Genomic DNA, 24,511 nt, shown 5'->3' with positions numbered 1-24,511 from the left:
ATCTTCAATTTGTCCTGAGTTGGGTTTCAGTTGAAGCAGACTAGGCAAACATCCTTCTCACCAGCAACAGTTTCCAATTCATCCAAACTTGAGGAGAACCTGAGCTGTTCTCAAGCCAGATGAAATGTACACTGCTGAAAAGGACTGAAACATGACGTCCCAGAGGTGTTCGACTGGATTTAGGTCAGGCAAACGGGGGGCCCAGTCAGTGGTATCAATTCCTTCATCCTCCAGGAACTATCTGCATATGACGGCTCATGAGTCCAGTTATTGTTATCCACCAGGAGGAACCCAGGACCCGCAGCAGCAGTGTAGCATCTGACAGTGGGTCTGAAGCTGAGTCCAGCCATCCTACAGAGGAAACTCATGCATTTGCAGCTTGTATTTGCAGCCCTACTCTCAGTCATTTATGCCGTGACAATAGATTAGGGTCGGATCTTAGATAGATTGATGATTTGGAAAAGCCTCAACTTTCGGTTCAGTTCTCTCTTCACCACAACAGTCCATGTCACACTCCACGTTCCGTTACTCATGAATAAGATTTCAAGATGCTGGAATTCCATCGCTTGGTCCATCCTCTTTCATATCCTACCCGAACATGAAGCCAACAGAACCACATCATCTGCATGAGGAAGGTTGCAGGGAGGTTCCCAAGGCACATGCCCTCCTAAGCCTTGCTACGTCCTCAAACAGGACTTAAGACAAGAGGGAATCCTAGCAGAGTCAAACTCCAGTGAAAACAGGCCCGACTTTGCAGAGAGTAAGTGGATACACTTGGTTTTACGAGGGCATGATGGCCCATGACAACTGACTCGCAAACCGCTTATTCCTGCAGTTCCCCCAACAGGTGCTCCCGGGGGACCTGGTCATAACCATTCTCCAAGCCACCAAAACACACCTAGCTTCAACATTCAAACCTCTGTGAATTATCCAGAAGTTCTGCAAGGGTGAAGATCAGGTCCTCTGTTCCACAGCTGGGACTTGATCCTGAATCCAAGTTGTCAACTTTAAAATATTGGAATTTAAAAAGAAATACTGGTCGAAAAAACATTGTATCCCTTCCTCCACCACTGAAGACCTGTTAAAGAAACTGCATGCATGTGTGCAGTGTGAGTGCACATGAGCTGCACTTCATTTAGGTGGCATACACATGTTGAATTCATCAGACTAATTCATGCAGCAGCCCACTTCCAGAGAATCATCAGTTGTATGATAAACAGTGTTAATGAAATGCGGTTTGCGTGTCTCTCAAGCATAACACTACGATGTGCGTGTGTTTTTTGCGCGTGCTCATGTATGTTTTCTCCCCTCATGTAACCCTTGCCACTTCTTCCTCTCATAAATCACAGCCAAGGCGAGCTTCAGAAAAGAGTCTTTCCCCTGTCAAATAATCACAGTCAGGCAGGCTAACAGCAGGGCAGAGGGGTAAACACATACCCACACACACCAACTGACTCCTTTTCACATGTGCAGCATGCCCGGCCACAAGTGTGTTTATTTGCGAGTGCAACACTGAGACAGACAGTGGACCTCGGTCAGCGAGAAGGGCCCAAGCTCACCATTGTTCAGCCTTCAAGGCTGCAGGGCGCAGATCAAAGCCTGACGGGCACCCGGCAACATGTTGGCAATTTTCTGTCCCAAACAAACAGCACTCTGGTATGCTTTATTGTGCGCTTTGGTTCTGTTTGTAGCCACTGACTATTTCTAAGAGCCGCGTATCTACACATGTAGAGCTAACACCGATTTCTGTCCCTGTGGTGACATTAAACAAAGGTTTTCATGGGCAGCCTCAAGAGGAAAAAATTAATCATATCCCAGGAAGAGAAAGAGGAAAGCGCTCTCTCACTATCTCACCTTCACCTTAATGCCATAAAAGTTTGTTGAGCCTGCAGTTTGCAGCATATGCAGCGTGCGATTCTCGCTGAGACGCCGGCTCTGATGTGCAGACAACAGCTTTTCGTGCTGCATCCTCGACAATCACACCCTCGTGGATAATTAGCAGTCTGCACCATAGGGAGTACAGTAAAGGCAGCTAAAACAGCCTGCGGCTTCTTTCACCGGGATTAAGAGACGAGCGCATGCAAACAGACACACGCCTGAATCAACGCGTGCATTCACACATAAGCAAACACAGACATGTGCCCTCCTGCAGGCCATGTTATTTCCCAGAGATCTATTTAACAGCCTTCTAATTGATGGGAATGTGAGTCAAAGCGGTTTTTTTGTTGTTTTACCTGCTGAGGGATGCTGCAGGATAATGTGGCGCTGCAGACTAGAAATACAAGTTCTTTTTATGCGAGTGTGGTTCTTTATTTTGTTTTCTCCCACATTCACTTGAGGTTTTGGCGGTAATCTCCAGCTCTTTTTCTCACTTTTTCTAAACATTAATCTCCTATTTTTTTATTTTATTTTTTGCCTTTTGTGTTCTTTTACCCTCCATCCTTCCCTCCCTTTCTTCTCCAGCCGATCCGTTTGTGGTTTGAGATGCAGAAATTTAGCAGCAGCCCCTCACCCCAACACTGAAACCCACCACAGCGCTCGTGTTTTTTTAGTTCAGCCTAGTTTTATTTAAATTCCAGCACACGTTTCATGCCTTGCAGAGTGTTTTAAAGTTAAGCTATTATATTTGAAAAAAAGACAATAGATAAGGTACCTAACTCCCTTTGATTTTGTTTGTTTCATAGTTATTGAAACACATTTTGTCATTGGTTTTCAGTGAACACCGACTCTTATTTCTATTGCTGATTTAATGAAGCTTGTATATTTTAAAGTATTTTATTACCAGACATACCAGAGCTCTCTCCACTGCTCGTTGCATGAAATATTGCTTCAGGCAGCTCTAGCAATTCCTCAAGTTAGTAGAAATTCTATGCTACTACTTATTAATGCAAGCAGTCCGATGTCAGACATTAGCTACAGGGTTTTATTACTGAAAATAAACCTTTCACACACATCTCGTCGCAAAGAAAAAGACCCAAGCAGCAGTTGTACCCACAATTCATAAGGCTCTTTGTCGCTTGTTAGCAGCCATAAATCAGTCCCTTTTAGATTGTGCAGCAGCCGCTGACCTCGCATTGTTCACCTCTCCTGCTCATCCTGACGAGTCTTGAAGGAGCCAGACCCCCATAAACGCTCCCAGATGCAGAGATGTCCCTGCATAGATGTATGTATACATGGTAGAGCTTAGTGTGCATGAGGGACATTTGAAATTCTCATGGGAAACTCAGGATGTTGTTTTTAATAGAGCGGTGGACATCCAGCTGTCCTGTGCTGCATTCAGTGAAGGATATAAGGAGCATTTCATATTTAGTCTTCACACTCCTCTGAACTTTGGACAGTCATGGTGAAATTATTGCCGTCCAATTGGTCCCAGTCATTTGTTCCACCCTGGTCTCGGCTACCTACTGCTGACTTCACAAGGGTTCCTTAATCAAAAAGACATTCTGTAAAGACGCACTTTTTATGCTTTTTTATAAATCTCTTTTACAGGCTGCTTTCAAGTTTGACAGCAGTCTGTAGCCACGCTGGCAAATTATGAGGCAAAAGCAAAGCAGTAAATGATCAGATGAGCGGGTAACGAGAGCAGCTTCACGTATCGCTCCCTCTCTGTACCTACTGCCCATCCAGCAAAGCAGGCCAAGATGAGACTGTGGTAGGGTTGCAACCGTGGGGCTGGTAAATCAGGAGATCATGAGAAAAGCCAAGACTTGTGTGTGCCATCCAAGGCCAGAAGTGATTATTGTTAATGATGGTTTCCACCCTGGAAAGCCACCAGGACTGTGAACAGTTGAGCAAGCCAGTACTTAAGGGACCCTGTAAAAACAGTTAGCTTAACATAGAGTGGGGTTGTTAAGAAGGAAGGCGGCAGGAAGTCAACATTAGCCCTTACCACATACATCACATATAAGTGTTTGTCAGGAAAGTTTGATCCAAGAGCCGGCTCTTCCTTCATGTTTAAGTAATCCAAAGATTTGAGCGCCTTTGAACTGAGCGTAGAAGAAGTCCAGTGACTGCTTGTTAGTTGTTTTTATCGATGTAAACAAAGTGGACATCTCCAACTGCTGCTTCAGTGCTGGAGAGTGGATGAATAGGGACTTTCTTAACTGCCTGTTGTATAATCTCAGCACCACAAACACACACACACACAGGAGATGTGGGGGTGTGTGTCAAATTGATGCAACTGGAACAAATCCACTCAAGTAATATAATTATACAGCACATAGCCTTGGAGGCCTTTATCTGAGTGTTACTTGTGCGCACACACACACACACACAGGGCAGGATATACATAGACCTACACATTTACTTAAATACAAAAATGAAAAACCTTCTTTTTCCTACTTTTTCACTCTGAAGTTTCGGTTATTTTTGCTGTCCTCTCTTGAAATGTTTGCCTCTACAAATCCACTTAATTGCTTTTTCCAACACTAACACAATTTACATTTTTTCATAAGCGATATGGAGACAAGACTAAAACATTCTGAAATACTAATAAGTAACAGCTGGTGTAGGGTATCTTGCTGAGGAAAGATTGTCTTGTCCGTGGACTGAAAACAAATAGTGCCTTCAGTGTTTTGAAGCAACGCTTCATTCACAGCAGACTCGGTAGGGTGACCTGCAAGTTTAATTATTGGCTCATTATGCCTTATTAAACCAGTAATTAAAGGAGCACTTTTTTCTTCTTCTTCTTCTTTTTTTTTAAATAGGCCTATTTTCTTTCTTGTTGAGAGTCTAATGAAAAGATTGATACCATTCTCATGTCTGCAGGTTAAGTATAAGCTCCAGACAAAAGTGCCTGGCTTAGTTTAATTAGCATAAACACGGCAAACAAGGAGAAATTGCTGGAATTGCTCTGAGGGAAGGTGAAATCTCTAGAGCCTACAAATCACAACTTGATCGGCACAAAAACGACACTTAAAAATGACAGTGTGGAGCTTACCTTCTTCTGGCTTCAATTCTTTACTGAGAGAGGTGCCTTTGCTTTAATGTGACTCTCAACAAGCAGTGGGCCAGTGTGCATTCATATAATGTTCCCAACACAAGATAAGCTGTCATGTCGCTATTACTTGGGCTTCATTTATAAAAATGTTCTCATACTTTCTACATGATTTTATATTTTATAACATCTTTCCCTCATTGTTAAAAGATACCTATATAATGCCACAAAGGAGGCTTTAGCATGTATATATATATATATATATATATATATATATATATATATATATATATATATATATATATATAGATATATAGATATATATATATATATATATATATATATATATATATATATATCTATATCTATATCTATATATCTATATCTATATCTATATCTATATATATATATATATATATATATATATATAGAGAGAGAGAGAGAGAGAGAGAGAGAGAGAGATATTTTCTGTGTAATTTTGTTATGCAACTATAATGTCAAACTTTCAAAATTTAATGAAATCTAGAAAAATGACTTTTTATTGATTGGCTAATACCAAAATTATTTTCCATAATGATTCATTATTTAAATAAATAAACTTTTGGTTTTATATATTTCAATTTACTCCAAATTATAGCCTCGTGCTAAAGACAGCAGTCTTTTTTTTTTTTTGAGTGCATGTACCAAAAAAGAAAAGCAAACTCCTTCTGAGATGAAATCATTGTGCACCAAAAAATTTCATCCTCCTAAAAGCGTGTTTGGCTTTTTTAAAAACGTCTCAACACAAAAGCAGCTGTGGTTACGTGTCTCTAATTTGATATATGAATTACAGAACACTGCATCCTGCTTATAATTCAAAACACCTTTCGTCTGGCAATTTATTGATAATTCCTATCATAAAGCATAAAGTTCACGGCAGGCGTGGAGGCATGTGTGTCCAAAATTGCAATAGCTCTTACATAATTGACAGGAAAATAACTAAAGTCTACACTACATTTCCATGTCAGAGTAAGGTTTTTATAAATGACTGCTTATTCCTGTTTGAGTCATTTTTATAAATGAAGCCCCTAAAGTGGTTCAGTGGCGACAGGGCTCTCGAGACTTTGTGTTGGTCATAATTTCTCTTTGTTTCTTTCCCAACAGGGTCCACTTGGCTTAGATGGCAAACCAGTGAGTATTCTCAGCCAAATTTGTCAAGTATGCCCAAGAAAGAAACAAGTTTGATTTTTAACTCTGTTTTCTTTCCTCTCAGGGTCCACCAGGTCTGAAGGGAAGCCAGGTACACCGTCACACGCCTCTTATTCTTACTTTCTTATTTAATTTAATTTATTCAGTTCTTATTTAAAGATTTTTCCTATTATAAATCCAGCTGGACTCTGCATTTGTCCTGTAAGACCGGTGAGAGTTTGCTATACCTCATCAATCATTTTTACTCGCCCTGAGGAGTCACTGCAAGTGCGTGAAAAACCCGGTAGCCATCTTACTTCCTGTTCCACCTCTTAAGTCATCCCAATTGGCTCACAGCCACGGGGGTAGTCTGGGCTCAGCTGAGCTGAGTGTTGAAATCCCCTTTGCACTCCCATCCATCAACTCGCGCCTGAAATGCTGGTGCACTCAGAGGCACGCCCAGGTGCAGCGTGGAAACAGGTGAAGCAGAGCGAATGGGTTACACACCATTTGGGAAAGTAAGAAAGAGATTAGTTTATAACCTTCAAACAGAGACTCTTTAAAAAGTCATTATTGTGCCCCCTCCGCCCCTCCTTCAGCACATCGCAGCGCTCACCCACAAGAGGCATAAGTCATCAGCTGAAATGTAAACCCCCTCGCAGCATAATGAAAGCTGTTCCTCTCCAAACACCATTAAGCTGTTCCTGTTCCTGTGAAAGGAGTCCTGAGGCTGGGTGTATCCTTTAATAGGTTTCTCCCCATCAACAAGGGTCTGGCATAAAACCCTCAGAAGGCGTGACTCATGACCAAAGTTGCCTGCAAACCCAAAGGGTGGGGGGCATGAAAACAACATAATAAAGGGGGAAAACATGTAGCACATTTTTCATCTTTGAGGGACTTCTGTTTCCAAAATTAATAATGAGGTTTTTATGAGCTGGCATTTGTTTGTTTTTTTCTTTTTGAATCAATTGGAAAACTAAAGATTTTTTTAAATCATTTCCCCTTTTAAAATGCCATTCCTGCACATAAAATACACAATAAATGAAATTAAACCAGATGGGAAATCAGTTTATTGAAATTCAACTGTTTTTTTTTGTTGTGTTTTAGAATGAGGAAGTTGACTGTAAAGTTAGTCTTGTTTGAACAATTTGTGGCTTGGCTCTGAGTTAAAGGCTTTCTTCCGCTCGCTCTTTGAACAAAAGAGCGAGCAGCACTGGAGGTAAGCTCTGTCATAGTCACATTGACACACTGCTTGTCATCTTCGCTGTTGTGCTCTTGAACGCGTTTATAGCCCTAAGATAAAACTGTCGCCAGATGAAAGAAGTAATGGAAGAAGGTACAAAATAGAGTGAAAGCCTTCAAAACATTTCAAGGCAGATTTGGAACCAGGGGACTGAGAAACGGCAGACAGAGGGGACAAGTTGAGTGCGAAGGGTCTAACCTAAGTGGTGACTTGGCTTTAAGAGGTACGATCTGTCCATTGTTGTCACAGATGGACGGCGGATGCTTTCCACCTCTTATTCTTCTGCCTGTCACAGTCGCAGAGGGCCTGCAGTCAGTTTGCCGCTTGTGCTTTCACATTTGGCATCCTTATGCTCCTTACCACCACCACCAGCAGCAACAGCAGCAGCATACTGAGTCATGGCCCAACACAGAAATGGACAAAGGCCCTGCCTCATATATAGAGCTCATATGAGGATTTGAAGCTGTCACAAAGTGGAACCGTGCACCAGTGTAGGATCGCACAGGGATGTTTGATACCCCGTGTTTTTAGTTAGCGTTTCAGCATTCCTCATCTAAAACATCTCAAGAGCTCCCAAGAGTCACAGATGGAGGAACAAAGGTTTTATCTCTGAGAAAACTTTTATCTCTCAAAGAGCACTCTTAAAAGGGATTCTTGGGACAAGCTTGATTGGTTATTCTTACTGTGAAATACACTCAGACAAAAGTGATGTTTGGATTGAGCGGTCTCAATGCCATGAATCCATTAAGCAGAATAACTGCCTTGTCTTACCGTTTGATTGAAAGCTCCCTTCTGAAGGTGCGTGAGATAACTGATTTATCTTGACCAAGTGTCTCTGATTTTCTCCTCCCACAGGGACCATCCGGACCCAAGGGAGAAAAGGTATGCTTCAATATGGATTTCAAAAGCCTTTCTAGACAAGTCAATGCAGTGTACGAGTGTATTTTGAACATTTATTTATGGGCAGAAGGTGCTCGGACAACCTTGCCGTCGCCCTCCCACATTCGAGTTTTCGCTGCGTGTCCATCAAAAGAGCCGTAGATTACATTTAGCTATGCGGGAGCTCATGTGTCTCTGCACATTCTCACGTCAAGGTACTAAGCAGGTTTACGGGCCTTCCGCAAAGCTCGATGATAGCCAGATGTTTTCCCGCTCTGTGAACCTCTGCCCAGCCTAAGATCTTAGCAACCGTAAGAGCTGTAAGTGCTGGCAAGAGGAGCCTCGTCGTGTGGTCGTTTCTCTCCACGCTGCTGGTTGGCTGCGTGTATATGTTCGAGACTGCGTTTTAGCAGAATCAGGAGGGCGACACAACTGCATTAAAGTGCATCTGTCAGAGCGGGAATCAGCCTGATTAATGAGGCGATTGCATCTGACAGATGAAGCTGAGGTTCGGAAAATTGGCTCACTTCATGCAATCATGCTAGTAGCCCTGTGATGAGAACATGAACTCCAAAAAGTTGATCAGAAATCAGCTGTGTTCAGCATGTGCACTCCGCATTTCGACTTCATTGATATTGTGCTGTCGGATGATTTATGGCCTACCAAATGATTTATACAATAAATGTCAAAACGCTGAGCTGTTTAGGAGACAGATGACCTTTGAACCACTTCCTTCCCAAAACCAAATCTTCCATTTTAAGCCTGTCTGTCATCGCTGCTCCACAGTAGCTGAGCTCTTTTGGATAACTGGTCTGCTGCACATATACAGGGCTAATAACTGCTGACAATTGTTATTTTCCTGTTTTTCCTCCAGGGTGACCAAGGAGACATTGGGCCAAGGGTAAGTCTGTGTTTTCTGTATTCATCAGAGAAGGTTAAATATGTTGTTTTTGGCTGTTATATGCACATTTTGGAAACTATGTCCTCACTGCAGCTGACTCTGGAGAAAAGATGCTGTCCTTTATATGTTTTTTTTTCTCTGTGTAATTTAAAAATGACCTTCCATTTAAACCTTACTTCCAGTTTTTGTTCTCCTTTTATTTTGAATTTTTGTCTGTTAGTGTTCTTCTTAAACATTCACCCTTTTTAAAGGTCATAAGCCGCACTTTCCTACTGAAACAAAGGACATACAGTACTGTGCAAAAGTCTGGAGCCAACCCTCATTTTTATCATATTTCGCTTCCAAGGAGCCAGACTGTCTTCTCATTGTTAAAGTGGTCTTGAGCAATAGCTCTCAAGGCTTTATAAAGATCTTTCAAAGTTTTTATTTGGACATTGGCTGCCTTTTCACTCATTTTTCAGTCCAGATGTTGTTTGTTTGTCAAGCCACTTAACACTGGACCGAGAACCAGTTTTAGATTGTGTCCTTAGGCAATTTGTTATTAGCCGCCTGTCGCAAAACACATCATTTGTTCACATTTCTTTAGTTGAATCGATGAAAACTGCCAAAGATAACACAGTTTGACAGACATAAAATATCATTTTTGCCACAATGAGGTGATTCCTACAGAAATGACGGGTAACTTGAGGCTTTTACACAGTCCTGTTGAAGTTAAAGAGAAAAACAGAAGCTTGACATTTTAGAAATTCGGCTATTGCATGTGTAGCAAAGCTTTAATGTGTTATTAAGTCAGTAAATAGAAATTCTGTTAAGTAGAGCCAGAGTTACAGTTTTCCCAATGCAGAGCTGTCTGTATGTTAATTTGCTGCTGTCTGAGATGAGTGGTAACACTCCTTTTATATGATTTTTGTGAGACAGAACCACCAATTTTAAAAGCTATGCTTGAAATTAGCTTAATGTATTTTAGCTTCATTATAACTGTAGAGCTTCCTCAGCTGGTTTCTAGTCTGCTATCACATACTGAAAATCAAATGTCAGGGAGACTGAAACGTTTCTTCTCCAAAGTGTTTATGTCATCTGAAAACCATTAAATGGTTTATTTGTTATCGCAATACGGGAAAAATCGGGATAAATAAGGATAAAAGTCTCGGTCTGTCTATAAAACGCATACACAAAGTATTTTAATAATCCAAAAGCAAACGTGTGTTTACCCAGTGTGGCTTCCCCACACACAACTGCACTGACAGCACATGAGGTCGCCCATCTCCAAAGCCAGACATGAGAAATGACGTTATTAGCAAACATTAAACCTTCACCATGTTACCTCAGTGGTCGGGGCGGCGTGCCAAAGCTCCCGTCTCTTACCCAAGCTAAGCTACTTTTTTTTAACATTACAGAGAAACCTCACCCTGCATCTGGTCTATGTTGTCAGTGCTGCCTTTTCATCTGATATCATTCCTCCCTCCATGAGAGCTCCCATTTCATTTAGTGTGGTTTGAAAATAAAACCTCTGTTCTTTACATGGTAAACAGTTTCGAATCTTTAAAGAGGTCACATACCCATGAATGTTTTTTTTAGAGCGCTTAGATCAGAATGCCACATAAAGCCGCTTCTTCACATGAATTTTAAAGTGGGGATGAACATAAAAATGTGTTACAAGCATGTTTCTAATGGCTCTAAAATCTTCTCATAGCCATTCGTTTCTTGTGTTTATTACCACCGATCTGTCCATCCATCCATTTTCAGCTGCTTATCCTAGGTCTGGTAGTGCATGGATTGTAGATTAGAAATGTGGAAGTACATCTCCTATGACTTGAACCCCAGTAATGGAATCACAGAAGAGTCTACGATTATTGGAGTTAAACTGGCTATTGTTTTATACCAAAAGCTAAATGGAGAGTAAATATGTGGCTACTCAACGGAACAGTATTTATGATGCGGTTCAAAAAATTACAGAAATTCCTGATTCCTATCAAGGCGTAAGCCATTTGATTTCCCCACCTATCCTTTCAGATCGTTTGCGCAAGAATTAAATCTCCTTTGGCATTTTGCATTACATAGTTATTCCAAATGATAAATATTGCACTTGGCCCAGGCCTCTGCAGCTTTGATGTCCCTGGATAAATCTGCAGCCCCAAAAACCTCAAGCTTGGTTCAAATTAAACCCAACAGCTCCTAAAGCTACTGTAGATGTGGATGAGGTTTGGCTCCCTCATATAGGTTGTCACAGATACGGCTGTAGATGGGTTAGAAAACAAAAATCCCTTGCTTGCTCAGTACTATTTTTAACAGTCTGATTGTCTTCAGGTCATTAAATATGCTCATTTATCACCTTACTGGGATTTCAAAACTGCATTCAAAGGTTCAGCTTTGACCTTTACGGGCAGATAAGCGTATGTGTGAAAACAGAAAGCAACCGCGAATCTCCGTCAATGTGCCACTTCCTGTCAGTCCATCACTTTTAGTGCCTCTTCCAGGCTGATTCTGGTCTTAGACCAGGGTACCAAAACAGGATAACAGGGTTATTAAAACAAAATGTTAAAGAACCACCAAAATCATGTGAGGAAAAAGGTCATGTATAGTGTTGCGTCTTTCTCCAAAGCAACTTTTTGTTGAGTGGAGTAAAGTTGGTAGCTATTTTTCCCAAGCCTCCATACAGTCAAATCCATACGGAGGACATTGTCACTGCATGTTTAGGTTCATCTGGGGGTTGTATTGAAAGACAAGCTCTGATGAGAGTTTGATCCCCTGCCAAATCCTGCCTTTGCCTCCCTGAGAGCATCTGCAAACAGGCCATAGTGAGACGGGCCTCCAGGGATGAATGGCCATTTGTCTTAGTATCAGCCTTAAGTCTGATGAGAACAATGTAAAGGGGAAACCCACCATGAAACAGTCTATTCTCTTATGCAGTGTTTAAGGAGCATATGCATAAGTGGTCTTCATGGTGGGAACGGTGTGAATAAGCGACTGTGACAGTGGGCAGAGAGGGGTGCACAGGCCCGGAGAGGAGGAGGTGGAGTCTGCGGTGGTGCAAAAACCTCAGCCATCCAGCCCTCACAAGAGCCTGTTAGCAGAACCTTCTCTAGCAGCTCTTCTTCTTCTGTCACTCTCCCACCCCCCCTCTCTTAGATCTTCTCCCCATCCTTCCCTCCCTCCCTTGTGTTTTTGAGGGAGCTGAACCGAAGAAGCGACACAGTGCTCCAGGCTCTGCGGCAGCAGAAAAACTCCGCTCCTTTCAGCCTGACAGACAATCAACACATTTACTGTGTTGACTGGAAAGAGCCAAACCACCACTGTTTTGTTTGGTCACAGTGGGAATGATCGGAAGGCACTAAATGTTGTGCACACACACACACACACACACACACACACTACTCCAAAATCATTTTTCAAGGGTCAAAGACAGCTATTAAGCCTTACTTGCAGATTTTACGGATGTCTGTCTCACGATTTGCCGATGATGCATTTTATTTGCACCTGATGGGTTTTTAACTGCATATATAATTCGATTTGAAACAGCTGCAAACATGACTGTAATGCTAAGCTATCTTGTTCATCTTTTCCTCTTCTCTTCAGGGTCCTCCTATGTACGGCACACATGCAAGCCTGCACAGTAATCAGATTCTCACTGTTAAGGTTTGTGCCTCTTAGAGAACTGCTGTCGGACTGCCGAGCTACCGCTATCCCTGCAGACAGAGGAGCAAAACACCTCTCTTGCAGTTTTTCCCTCCTTTCTTTGTGCTTGGAGCTTAAGAGGCTGTTGAACTCTTATCTGTTTTTCCTGCAGCATTTGTTTTCATGAACTCTGGACTCACGGTTAACAGCGGACCTCTGATTTCCAACTTATGTAACTGACGCTCTTCTCGCGCTCATTTTAATCCACTCCATGTCCTCTTCTGTCTTTTTTCTGTATCCCCTCTCCTTGTTTTCTCCCCTTTCTTTTCTTTTCATCACTGGTGCACCCCTTTGCATCGTAGATGGTTTTCCCCAGAACTGACCACGGCTTTCTCTCGAGAGAGCCGACCAACAGCTTTCAGAGACTCTTTCTGAAGGTAGACCACAACTAAAAGGCATGTGTGCTTTTCCTTTTGTTTCCTTAACACTTTAACCTGCTTTTCCTTTCCGTGTTCTGACTAGCGTTTTCCCTTCTTTCCCACTTTTTCCACATTCTTCAGTCATGTTGCATGAAATTGATCTTGTGTTTCTTGTCTTTTGGTCAACTAAAAATGTATTGCCATGAATGATTAATTAAAAGTGTTTATATTCAGAGCTCCAAAGCGTTTTGAAACATAGGAAAACATCTTTGGAAGATGAGCCACCCACACTGTAGAAATGTGCGGTTCTCGTTAATCTTACTCCTCAGTGTCGAAAACATCACTTTATCACTTTGGTTCAAGCTCGAGCCTAACAGGGACAAAATAATTATCAGTGCATAGGAATGAGGTTCTAGTCTGCTTTAAGGCACTGGTTATATCATTTTCATGAAAGTGTTTTTGACAAAGCAAACCATAATGCATCACATGTTGGTAGGGATGGGAGAATAGCATCAAAGTGGAGACAAAACTGGTGCCTGATTTAGCCTAAATAGGCAGTGGGATGGTGGTTTAAATCCAGTGATCAGATGTATTTTTCACTTACAAATGAAGTTGTTTTGCCAGCATGGATTTGTTTGAAATGTCAGTCTAACTCACCAGATAAAAACTGTTCTTATTGGCCAGTTCCTCCTGCTGTTGTCCTTTATTACCAGTGCCCTGGTACAAAACCACACTAACTAACAAGCTGCATGCCAGTAATTGCAAGTTAAGTTTGGGGGATTTCTGCTCATAGCACAAAGCATATTTAAAGCTTTTCTTAATAAATGTGTTTGTGAGATTCGTGGCTTACAGTGACACACAGATAATTATCACCCAACTCTGCAGTTTCCCTCAGCTCTACAGAACTTTGGAGAGTCTTTTATCTCCCTGTTCTCTCACTGCTCTTTCCTGGCAGTCGTTGTGTCAAAAAGAGAAAGAAACTGTAGGCCCCCGCGTTTCCTCTCAAGCACCAAACAGCAAACAGTGTTCTCAACTAGCTGTTAAACATATGTGGAGCATTTAGCAGATAAAGAACCAAATATTTTTCTCAGGAAACTCGACGGGGTCTAAAATACGAGGGAATTTTGCAGTCATGTTTATCAGGTGGAGAGAAAGGCAACTGTAAATAAATAAACAGATTAAGGATTATACACCTTGACTGCCCACACAGACAGCTGCAGAAGCTGAGGGGTAGTTCTTTGACGTTTGCCGTATAACCTTAACAGGTCGCTGGCATGTCAGTGTTTGCTTCTGTTGCCAAAAACAAATCAGTTAATGGGGGCGTTTAAGGAGATTTATTTTAATATATTACGTTATCTTGTGTATTTAATAATGTATTTATTACAAGTTTGTAGTTGGTAGTTTATTTTTGCATTTTTTCCTCTTCTTGTTTTTTATCAGGGTGATCAGGGTCAGGCTGGACCTGCTGGTCCTCCCGGTCCCCCAGGTCCTCCAGGTCCCCGTGGCCCCCCTGGGAACACTGGAAAAGATGGACCTCGTGGTCTTCCCGGAGAGCCAGTAAGAGCATCTTTTTATCTCTACCCCTCTTCTTGAGCTAGCCATCGTTTCTTTACATTTGGCTTCTAAGGAGCCAGACTTTCTTGTTATTTTTCAAAGTGGTCTCGAGCAACAGTTCTCCAGGCTGTCTGTAGGTCTTTCAAAGTTCTTCTGTGGACATTGACTGCTTTTTCAGTTATTTTCAGAGGAGGCCTTTTACCTGACCGATAAAAAAAACACCATTTGTTCAAATTTCTAAAATTGCACTAACAAGGTGATTTCTAAAGAGCTCTTAGCTAAAAACTTGGCATATCCCAGCATGGTGTGTGGTGTGTTCTTAAAAAATTTGAGGCAAAAGAAGAAGTGACAGGCCTAAAAAACGGATCTAAAAGAAATGGAAAAAATCCAGCAAACCTGGCACTTGACCTGAGAGACGCATCTAGCCATTCACTGAAGATTCATCAGTCGAATGGTGGCTGTCAGTAAGCCATTCTTAAGAAAGAAAAACAGTTAAAAAGGCTGAAGTAAATTATACAAGAACTTAATTGAAAATAAATGGCAGCATGTCGTATAGAGTGATGAGTCCAAGTTTGACATTTTTGGTTCATATCATCGTCAGTATGTACGGAGGAGGTCAGCAGAGAGGAACAACAGTGAGTGTCTACAGCCATCTGTAAAACACAGCGGAGCTGCAATTAAGCCAGCGGTGTTGAGGATTTCATCAAAACAGACGGCATTATGAACAATGCAAAGTACAGTCAGATTTTGATCCTCCATGCAATAAAAAACCTGAAAAGCTTCTGACTGGCAATGGCTTCATTTCCAAACACACTGCAAATGCAGTAAATGGCCTGTATTTGTATAGTGCTTTGCTTAGTCCCTAAGGACCCCAAAGTGCTTTACACATTCAGTCATCCACCCATTCACACACTGGTGATAGTAGCCACAGCCACCCTGGGGCGCATTGACAGAGGCGAGGCTGCCGAACACTGGCGCCACCGGGCCCTCTGACCACCACCAGTAGGCAACGGGTGAAGTGTCTTGCCCAAGGACACAACGACCGATACTGTCCAAGCAGGAGCTCGAACCGGCAACCTTCCGATTACAAGTCAAACTCACAACTCTTGAGCCACGATCGCCCAGTAAAAGCATACCTGGATAGAAAAACAAACACTATCAGTCATGGATTGGCCTCTTCAGAGCTCAGACCTCAGCAGTATCGAAGCAGTGTAGGCTCATCTTGACAGAAAACAGAACAAAAGTTCTCCAAGAAGCCTGAAGAACTATTCCTGAAGACTGCTTAAAGAAATGACAAGAAATCTGCCTAAGAGAGTTCAGGCTGTGTGAAGAATAAAGGTGGCGATACCAAATATTGACTTTCAGGCTTGTATTTAAGTCAGTATTTCCATGTGTTTGCTGAAGTTTCAATAAATCACTGCACGTATTTCCCATTTTCCTTGTAAAATCTGAAGAAATGATGGATGACACAAGACTTTTGCACAGTATTGTACAAGAGCCAAATCCACACCGCCTCAACAAAAACAATGCCCTCCCACCCCCACTGTAGATCTCCTCTTACTCCATCCCTTCTGGCTGTCAAACTAAGGTTACACCACAAGCATTGCAGCCACTTAGAACACCTCAGTCATCAGTGGCTTTGTTACTCCCATCATACTCTTTAACCACAACACTGTGACAGATTGCAAACTGCGTAGCTCCATAAGGGGTAAGGGTGTACACAGCAAATGGCAATGAACCCCTATTCTCATTTTTCTGGGATTTGCCAGCATGCTGTGGCTCACCTAAAGAAGTCCCAGAATAGCAAGTCTACTCCTGGCCTCATCTGTTTTGTGTAAGTTAGCGGCCACAAAGTTCTCCAACACCCCCCCCTTTCCAAATCCACATTCTCCCACCCTCCTACCACAACTGTGTTGCTGTGCACGCTGAAACTGATATGGCACTGTGGTGAGTTCATGGGCAGTTTGCCGGTCTCACCAGACAATAGTACACTCCTCGCCTGTGGCCGTTTTCGTTTCTTAAAATTAACTTTTTGCTTCCCAGGGTCTAGTTCAGATGCAGCAAAACTTGCAGCTGTGGTTATTGAATTGAAGAGAAGGAGACTATGAAGGTAATTTTTGTTTATTCAAGTGTAGGAATGAATGTGCTGTTACCCTCAACTGGCACAAGAGGACAGCAAGGGATTCAAGTGAAAAATGTTGGTTTCGGTGTGGGTCACTTGAGAACTGCTGAACCAACAGCAGGGAAAGCCAGCGCAGCTCAGAAAATGACAAAAAACAGACGGGTCGAAGAGAAAAGGGGGCCCATTCTGTAACCTAGTCGATTGCAAATGTGCTCTTCAAGTTGATTAAAGGAGTTGCAAAACCCCAAAACAGCAAAACAAAGCACAGAGGCCTGCAGAGAGCCAGTCCATGTTGTGGGCAGATGTCTAAGAGGGCCAAGCGGGAGAAAGTGAGCGAGACTGCCAGCCCTGGTGTACTCAAACCTCCATCGTTTTTTTATCTGTTATATAGAATGAAATGTCTCATGCTGTCGGGTAGCTCTGTCACCTTAAAGTAAGAAGGTATTGGGTTTTAACCTTCCAATCAGCAGGGTCTACATGTTCTGCCTGCATGGCTTCCCACAGGATAATTGTCAAGTTAATTGGCAATTGGTCGGTTCAGGTGGATTGATGAATGTATGGATGGATAGATGTTGTTAAGGAAATATGATGAGAAAGAAAGAGCAGTGCCAAAAAGACGAAAGTAAAACAGGTCCAGAAAGCAGTAGGAAGGATCGCGATGACACTTGCACGCTGGCCAGCTGGAGAACATCTAATCAGCTTCTGCATATTACTGAATGGAAGGTTAACAACCTTCAATTTATATCGTGCATTTATTAGGGTCCACTGGCCGATCAAGTAAACACAACTACTTGATAGTAGTGTGTGTATTTGTGTATGAGGAAGCAATGGAGAGAGGCTCTTGCACAAGAGCCCTCTAAACTGTCTCCGCCATGAATGACTTCATAGCAGATGTTTAGCTGCTTCCACCTGGCTCTCGCAGACAGTCGCTAAAAAGATCTTTTTAGCTAAATAAAAAATATGTTAGCTCATTGATGGATAGAAGTTTGTGCTCACTGGATTAACGCTCATCAAACACAGGCTTCAGTTTGAAGGCTTCAAATTCAAATCCAACTGCAAACAGAATAAAACTTGTTTAGTCTTCTTTTGTATGAATGGGTGTCAAAGCAAAGAAAGAAAACTCTCTTAATGCATTCTTAAGGGGCATTTTGCAAGTCTCTTGAACCCTTTTTGGGGAGGTCGACACGCCATAAGATTGATCTTCACTGCTGACACGGGAACACCGCTGTCCAACAAGTTAGACCGAAGTTGGGTTTACATCTGGCTGTTGGAAAGGCCAAAAGAGCATAATTTTCAGAATTTTCCTGCTTATCCATGCATTAGGTAACCAGTTATGGCCTGTATTGAAGCATCTGTCTTTGTTATTTTTCTCTGTTCATCATTCATCCATTTCCTGTAATTATTCTCTAAACAGTCCAGCTCGTGCTGAAGGAGCTGAAGTCTACAAACTGCCTTGAATGCCTTATTGAAAAGTGACATCTAGTGGCCAAAAAGGTTCATGTTCCTGAAGTAGATTCACCTCATTAAATGTCCCCTCTGTCGTTTCAGGGTTTTCCTGGTCGCGATGGAGCTGAGGTGAGCAGAGTTCACACTAAGCTTTAAGAGTTTGTTTCACATTTTGTTTGGTTTACAGCTGAAGCAATTTGGCTTTTGCTGTTGGAGTCTTTTTAGTCGGAATAATCATAATTTATTTTTAAAATATATTTCCACCTCAGGGGCCACAGGGACTGCCTGGGAACCCGGTAAGACTGCTAACAAACTATTGATCTTAACTGAAGTGTTGTCATCAAAGGGCTCAAAAGCTGTTTTTATATAGCCAGACATGTAGCTCTCTCTGCATTTAATGGCTGTTTTGAATTGCTAGGGAGAAGATGGGCAGCCTGGTTATCCAGGACAACAGGGTCCCCCGGGGGAAAAGGTAAAGCCGAGCTTTGCTCTACCGCTCTCATGTCTCTGACATGGATGATTTTAAGTATGTTTCTAACCTTTAATGTGCATTTAAACAGGGCGAGCCTGGGAGTGCAGAAAAAGGAGAGCGAGGCATGGATGGACTTCCAGGATTAAAGGTAAGAAACATTTCTGAAATTGTTTTTGAAATAATAATGATCAATAATAATTCTAACAATTATGCTATGAAAGAGTTTTACCATAATATGGTGTTCATGGTGCAAACAGGGTGACAAAGGAGAAAGAGGAGAGCAAGGACTACAGGGAGCCATGGTATGTTATTTGTTATGCTTAAGGGCCAACTCTGTCCTTCTGCTATTATGCTGAGCCATCTATGCATCTCTACATTTATATACATTTATATAAAATATTCCTACATTATTATTTTTTCTGCCTCAGGGTTTTCCTGGTGAGAAGGGCACCCCGGGTGCTTCAGACATCATCGACTTCAATGGGAAGCTTCTAGATGCTTTGCAGGTGAGTCATATTCAAGTGTTGGTGTCAGCGACACCCGATTCATTCAGCCGCTTATGACTGAATTCCACATAAGGATCGAGGCAGAGCTTATCAAAACAAGTAAATAACACCAGAGCTGGCAGTGTGGTAAAAAGAAACCAAAAACTGAACATGTCGCCATTTCTCCTCGACAGGCCATCAACACCATCAGTGTTTCGGTAATCTGCTGCTGCTGTTTCTTGCATGTTTTTGGCGGTGTGACCAGTAACTAACACCAATGCACAGATTTGCATCTAAGCATCTCTTGTGTATTTACTGCATCGCCCGCTTTCTCTTGCTAATGGGTTTTGTTTGTGTTTGTAGATGCCCTCAACAAAGAGCGTTGGTCTTCATATGTATTGGATGTCACTCTAGGGGCCACATCTAAAGAGCATTACTGAGTGTCCCAGTTTTCCAGAGTCTCTTGTGTATTTGTTTGGGGCATAAAAAAAAAAAGCACAGCCCTTACAAATAAAGCACAGCTGTGCTATCAGATGACATGCAGCCTAAAGAGCTTTGATTAATTATGCAGAAAAAATCAAAAGCCTTCTGTGTTTTTATGGCATGTATGTGAAAAGTATGTGTTTGAAACCTGCTACAGGGCAGCATGGTGTGTTTTACTTTGTGCTAGCTTTGTGCATAGAGAAGGGAGCACCTCACTGTCAACACAGTCTCACATCACTCTCTTCAGACACAAGCTTCTTCAATCCCGCTGTACACCGCAGTAAGTGCTACTGGCAGATGGCTCTCTGAGAAGCGGGGCATGCATTTGATTTAAAACAATTATGAACCAGGTCCCCCTGGAGCTGAGCTCCTGCATGCAACAATCAATACAAGCAATATAAGAATGTTGCAAAGGGATTGGTGAAAGCATGGACCCGAGATCTTATCGGAAGCTCTTTGCCATTGCGGATTAGTTGGCACAAATTCACACGCAGGGCTCCACGGTGCAGGTAGCGCTCACTGGCCACCCACCTTGTGAGTTGATCGCTTGTTTGTGTGAAAAGCAGCGTTTCATGTGCTTGTTGTGAAATGTTAGGTGATGATGAATTTGGTTTAAAACAATGCTAGGATGGGTTGTTTGTCACCGTCAGTCATTTTGCAGATGAATAGCATTCACTTTCCAGTGATGGAGTGTCTGGGATCAAATAGTTGCTTGTAAACATCAGTTTCCATGGCTTTAAAAGCTGAGAACGAACAACAAGTTAGGAACTGGAAAATGAATCGTACACCTCTGGGAGGCAACTTGGCTTTTTTCCTTTTTATTGCTTCAAGATGACCGGAGCCTTTACAAGGAGGATTAACAAGTGCAGCATTGTGAATATAAAGATTAAGTGGAGTGATTTACAAGAGCTATCACTCAACGGCCTATTACATATATGCACGCCATTCTTCATTCATCATTAGGGTTACATAAAGTCACATGAATGTTTTCTCCAGCGGTCCCATCATTCAGACAATCACAGAGAGCCGTGCCAGGCTATTGTGTAGCACAGACCACATTCAGAGCTCTTTTACAATCTCTGTAAGATAAAAATTGCTTCAAGTTGGTTGTGATCAGCAAAAAGGAATGAAGGAAGGTTTTGGACTTGTTTACTGTCAGGCCCACATTGTGAATTATAGCGTTTTGTGTTCACGATTTGGGCCTTTTATAATGAGTTACCAGCCTCACTGTGATAAACAGTGTGAGAGTGAGCGGATAAAAAAATGCAGAAGATGTCTAAGGGACTCTCTGAAAGTTGCAGCTCTAATTAAAGCCGTTATAGTGTCATATTTTTATATGATGCATGTGACTATTTGTAAGAGAAAGACCTCCTTAGCTCCCCACAGCTTTATAGCTGCTTTCAGGTCTTGGTTTGATCTGTTTGATTTTGGTCTCACAGCTCGCACGAGCAATTTTATCCACCAAGAGAGGCAGCTGTTGTTAGCACGCCAGCCCGGCAGCAAGTGACACACAAGTTCGGTGACTAGCTGTAATCAGCTAAACCAGAAAATCAGTTGCTGCTAGGTTAATTTAGTCTAACACTGGTCACGCAACAAAGCTTTGTGCTCATTTCTTTTATTCTGCCTGTTTTTCTCCAGGGGCCACCTGGACCACCAGGACCTCCAGGACCTCCAGGGGAAAAGGTAAGCCATACAGCTGCAATTGGCTGATATTTATTGTTTGATAAATACCCAAAACATGCTAAGCCTGATTTTGTAGACAAAGTCAGATATATTAGTCCACCGAGTGCATCTTCCCTCTTTTTGTTCTGCATCAGGGTGAGCTCGGGTTACCTGGACCAGCAGGAGTTGACGGGGAGAAGGTAAAGCGACAAAGAGAGTATATTACACCCAGACGCATGCTCCTTTTTTTTCACTACTTCATATAGTAGTCAGTGGGACGTTTAGCATTATCTACCTTATTAATCTCTTCTTCATCTCCAGGGACCCGAAGGTGACATGGGTGAGACAGGACCTCCCGGCATGAGAGGAGAGAAAGGAGAGATGGGTCTCTCTGGGCCTACTGTAAGTAGCGACAGTGACTCTATTTCGCTAATAACACAATGGTGACAACTTTAAAAACATCTGAAAGTTAATCCTGCTCTTTGTGGCTCAGGGTATGGATGGACAGAAAGGAGAAAAAGGCGACTGCAGACTAGATGACAACTTGGTCAGTATGAGTATGAAATACATGAATCCTCTGACATTCATTACAGATTGCTGCACCTCCAAACAGACAGTTTAAAGGGAAATATATTGTTATTTATTTGTTATTTGCATGTTTTGAACCATCTGCTTCGTTGCTTTAAAGAACTGAATAATGTTCACACTCATTGATGTAGATTTTACTCTAGTTTTAAGTTCTTCCCAATTGATTTTTATTTTGGAAATGAGTGAGAATAATAATCTAAAGAAGTAAACACATGAAACAGTCTGAAATTCTCTGGTTACTTTGAGGAACGACCATACAAAGTTTTGAATTTAGCTGATTATTTCACTTAATTTATATGCTTCTCCTCTTGTTTCCACTTTTTCATTGGTGCTAAAGGTTCAGATGATTTCCCAGCCAGGCCCACCTGGCCCACCAGGCCCACCGGGAGTACCTGGGCACCCTGGATCCATGGTGAGTACCTGCAGCATAACTTTATATCATTTCAGATAAAAACAAGTCCAGTCAGATCTGTAGTTTGCAAAGACTCACATCACACAATGTCCTCCTACAGGGGCTGCATGGAATGCCTGGTCCTAAGGTAAGCTGGTTTATCTGTATGTGATGGAGGCTGATGGCAGCTGTATGATGCGTTGTCTTGTACTCAGTGTGGCTTTGCTGTAATGCAGGGTGAACCAGGAGTGGGGATAAAGGGAGAGAAGGGAGACAGTGGTCCTCCTGGATCCAGAGTAAGTGATAATGGGCTTTATTATTATTCTAACGTGTTGGTCATGGCTCAAGAACTGGACATGATGCAGTGATGAATGTGTGCTTTTATTGCAGGGATCAGATGGCCTCCAAGGTCCACCTGGGTCTCCGGGCTTAGTGGGCCTTCCTGGTGCCAAGGGAGAGAAAGTAAGGACACAACAACCTCCATAAAAGTGTTTAATAGATCTGTTGTTCGTTGCTGGTTTATTCATTGTTTAAAAAAAAAAAAAAAACCTTTCTCAATGTGTATTTGCAGGGAAGACTAGGAGAGCCTGGACTTGATGTGAGTTTCTTACTAAGAAGAACTATACATGTTGACATTTTTTTATCATAGTATCTTCAGTTTAAATAAAGTCTAACATATATTGGGTAATAAGTTCCCTTATGGATTGTGGTTTTGTATCCAGGGTTTCCCAGGCCTGAGGGGAGAAAAAGGTGATCGAGGCGAAAAAGGAGACAAGGTAAGTCCAAACAGATCCTCAGTTCTCCTCCAGCTTATCGCATCTTCCTCCTTCAGTTTTTTAACATAGCAACAATAATGACTGACTTAAACTGCTTAAACTATTTCCAGTGTATGAATGGGTTGTCTTCATTAGCTGCATGTGATAAGTGTATGAATTTGTTTAACTGTTGTCCTCATCATTCCCAGGGTGACAGAGGAACAGTAGGGAAGAGAGGTCTAAAGGGCCAGAAGGGTGAACAAGGTCCTCCAGGTCTGGACCAGCCTTGTCCTGTGGTATGTCTCCTCCACACATGTACACACAAAGGCTTTGCAGCAATGCTGATTTACTTACTCCCACTTTCCTCTAGCTTTTTAGTTTAAAAACACTTAGCATATATCTTTATCTCTGTTTCACCCTTTAACTCCTTTTCTGAACTTGTTCTTCTATGCTTTAAATGTCTAATCGGCTCCTGCTAACAGGGGTGCGATGAGTCTAAAGAGCAGTCTGTGAAGGCAGCGGTTTCTTCTCCTGCAACTCCTCCTCTTCCTCCTTCTGGCCCTGAGGGCCCCTGTCCTCTGGTACAGTATCTTTGCTTCTTTTCCCCACTTCTCTCTGATCACTGTAACTGATGCTGGTATTGACTGTTTAAACGCTTCTTTAAATTTTGGTCTTTTGGAGGGGGGGGGGGTCCATTTGGTCCCAACTCTGAAACATATACACTGACATTTATCAACACATTGTTCATGTGGGTCTGGCTTAATAATAATAATAATAAAGAAAGGCGTTCACAGATAATAAACAGCAAAACTGTCTTGGCCCGATCAAGCTAAAAAACGTAGAGCTTGCTATGAATTTGTGAAATATACACACAATGCCAAGTTCCAGAAATGCAGAACTACTTACTATACTTGATTGCAAAGAAGAAAACAGAAGAGGAAAAAGCAGGTGTAATCAAGAAAATAATAGTAATTAATAGTTTCATCAGTATGAAGGATCGTGCAAAATCAGAGCCACAGACAGACATTTGGTAAATGCTGACAACGAGTTACATATGAGACATGGTACAGTTCTGTAGCTGGTTGGCATCATCTAGCATATACACTATATGGCCATGGAAACCCATGCCAGGAAGTTCCTGGTGCACAGTTTCTGTGCTGATGTTAATGCCAGAGATTTGGAGCTCTGCACTTACTGAGGAAACTTTTATGTGCTATGCAGCACAGCACTCAGTAACTAACTTTATATGGTCTGACACTTTCTGGTCAAGTTGTCATAGTTCCTAAATAATTCCACTTTACAATAATACAATTTATAGATGATGAAGACATTGCATGAACTGACTGCGGCATCCTACTCAGCAAGCTCTTTGCAATGACCAAATATTTCTAAA

The 24,511-nt window shown here is 42.1% G+C and overlaps 1 protein-coding gene across 1 annotated transcript in view; it reads left to right on the top strand.

The window, feature by feature from the left end:
• Nucleotides 1-24,511, top strand: part of col23a1b (collagen type XXIII alpha 1 chain b) — a 131,448-nt gene that overhangs the window by 102,719 nt on the left and 4,218 nt on the right. The window contains exons 6-28 of the mRNA XM_085180313.1: nt 6,080-6,106; nt 6,189-6,215; nt 8,202-8,228; nt 9,100-9,126; nt 12,703-12,762; nt 14,601-14,717; nt 18,385-18,411; nt 18,552-18,578; nt 18,701-18,754; nt 18,843-18,902; nt 19,012-19,056; nt 19,183-19,260; nt 21,361-21,405; nt 21,540-21,584; nt 21,706-21,786; nt 21,878-21,931; nt 22,310-22,384; nt 22,485-22,511; nt 22,600-22,659; nt 22,754-22,825; nt 22,935-22,961; nt 23,086-23,139; nt 23,328-23,414. Coding sequence (XP_085036439.1) covers nt 6,080-6,106; nt 6,189-6,215; nt 8,202-8,228; nt 9,100-9,126; nt 12,703-12,762; nt 14,601-14,717; nt 18,385-18,411; nt 18,552-18,578; nt 18,701-18,754; nt 18,843-18,902; nt 19,012-19,056; nt 19,183-19,260; nt 21,361-21,405; nt 21,540-21,584; nt 21,706-21,786; nt 21,878-21,931; nt 22,310-22,384; nt 22,485-22,511; nt 22,600-22,659; nt 22,754-22,825; nt 22,935-22,961; nt 23,086-23,139; nt 23,328-23,414 — 1,203 coding nt within the window. The remainder of the gene's footprint in view (nt 1-6,079; nt 6,107-6,188; nt 6,216-8,201; nt 8,229-9,099; nt 9,127-12,702; nt 12,763-14,600; nt 14,718-18,384; nt 18,412-18,551; nt 18,579-18,700; nt 18,755-18,842; nt 18,903-19,011; nt 19,057-19,182; nt 19,261-21,360; nt 21,406-21,539; nt 21,585-21,705; nt 21,787-21,877; nt 21,932-22,309; nt 22,385-22,484; nt 22,512-22,599; nt 22,660-22,753; nt 22,826-22,934; nt 22,962-23,085; nt 23,140-23,327; nt 23,415-24,511) is intronic.

Source organism: Neolamprologus multifasciatus, chromosome 2, assembly GCF_963576455.1.
Source record: "Neolamprologus multifasciatus chromosome 2, fNeoMul1.2, whole genome shotgun sequence".
Lineage (NCBI taxonomy): Eukaryota > Metazoa > Chordata > Actinopteri > Cichliformes > Cichlidae > Neolamprologus > Neolamprologus multifasciatus.
This window is presented reverse-complemented; position numbering and strand designations above follow the sequence as displayed.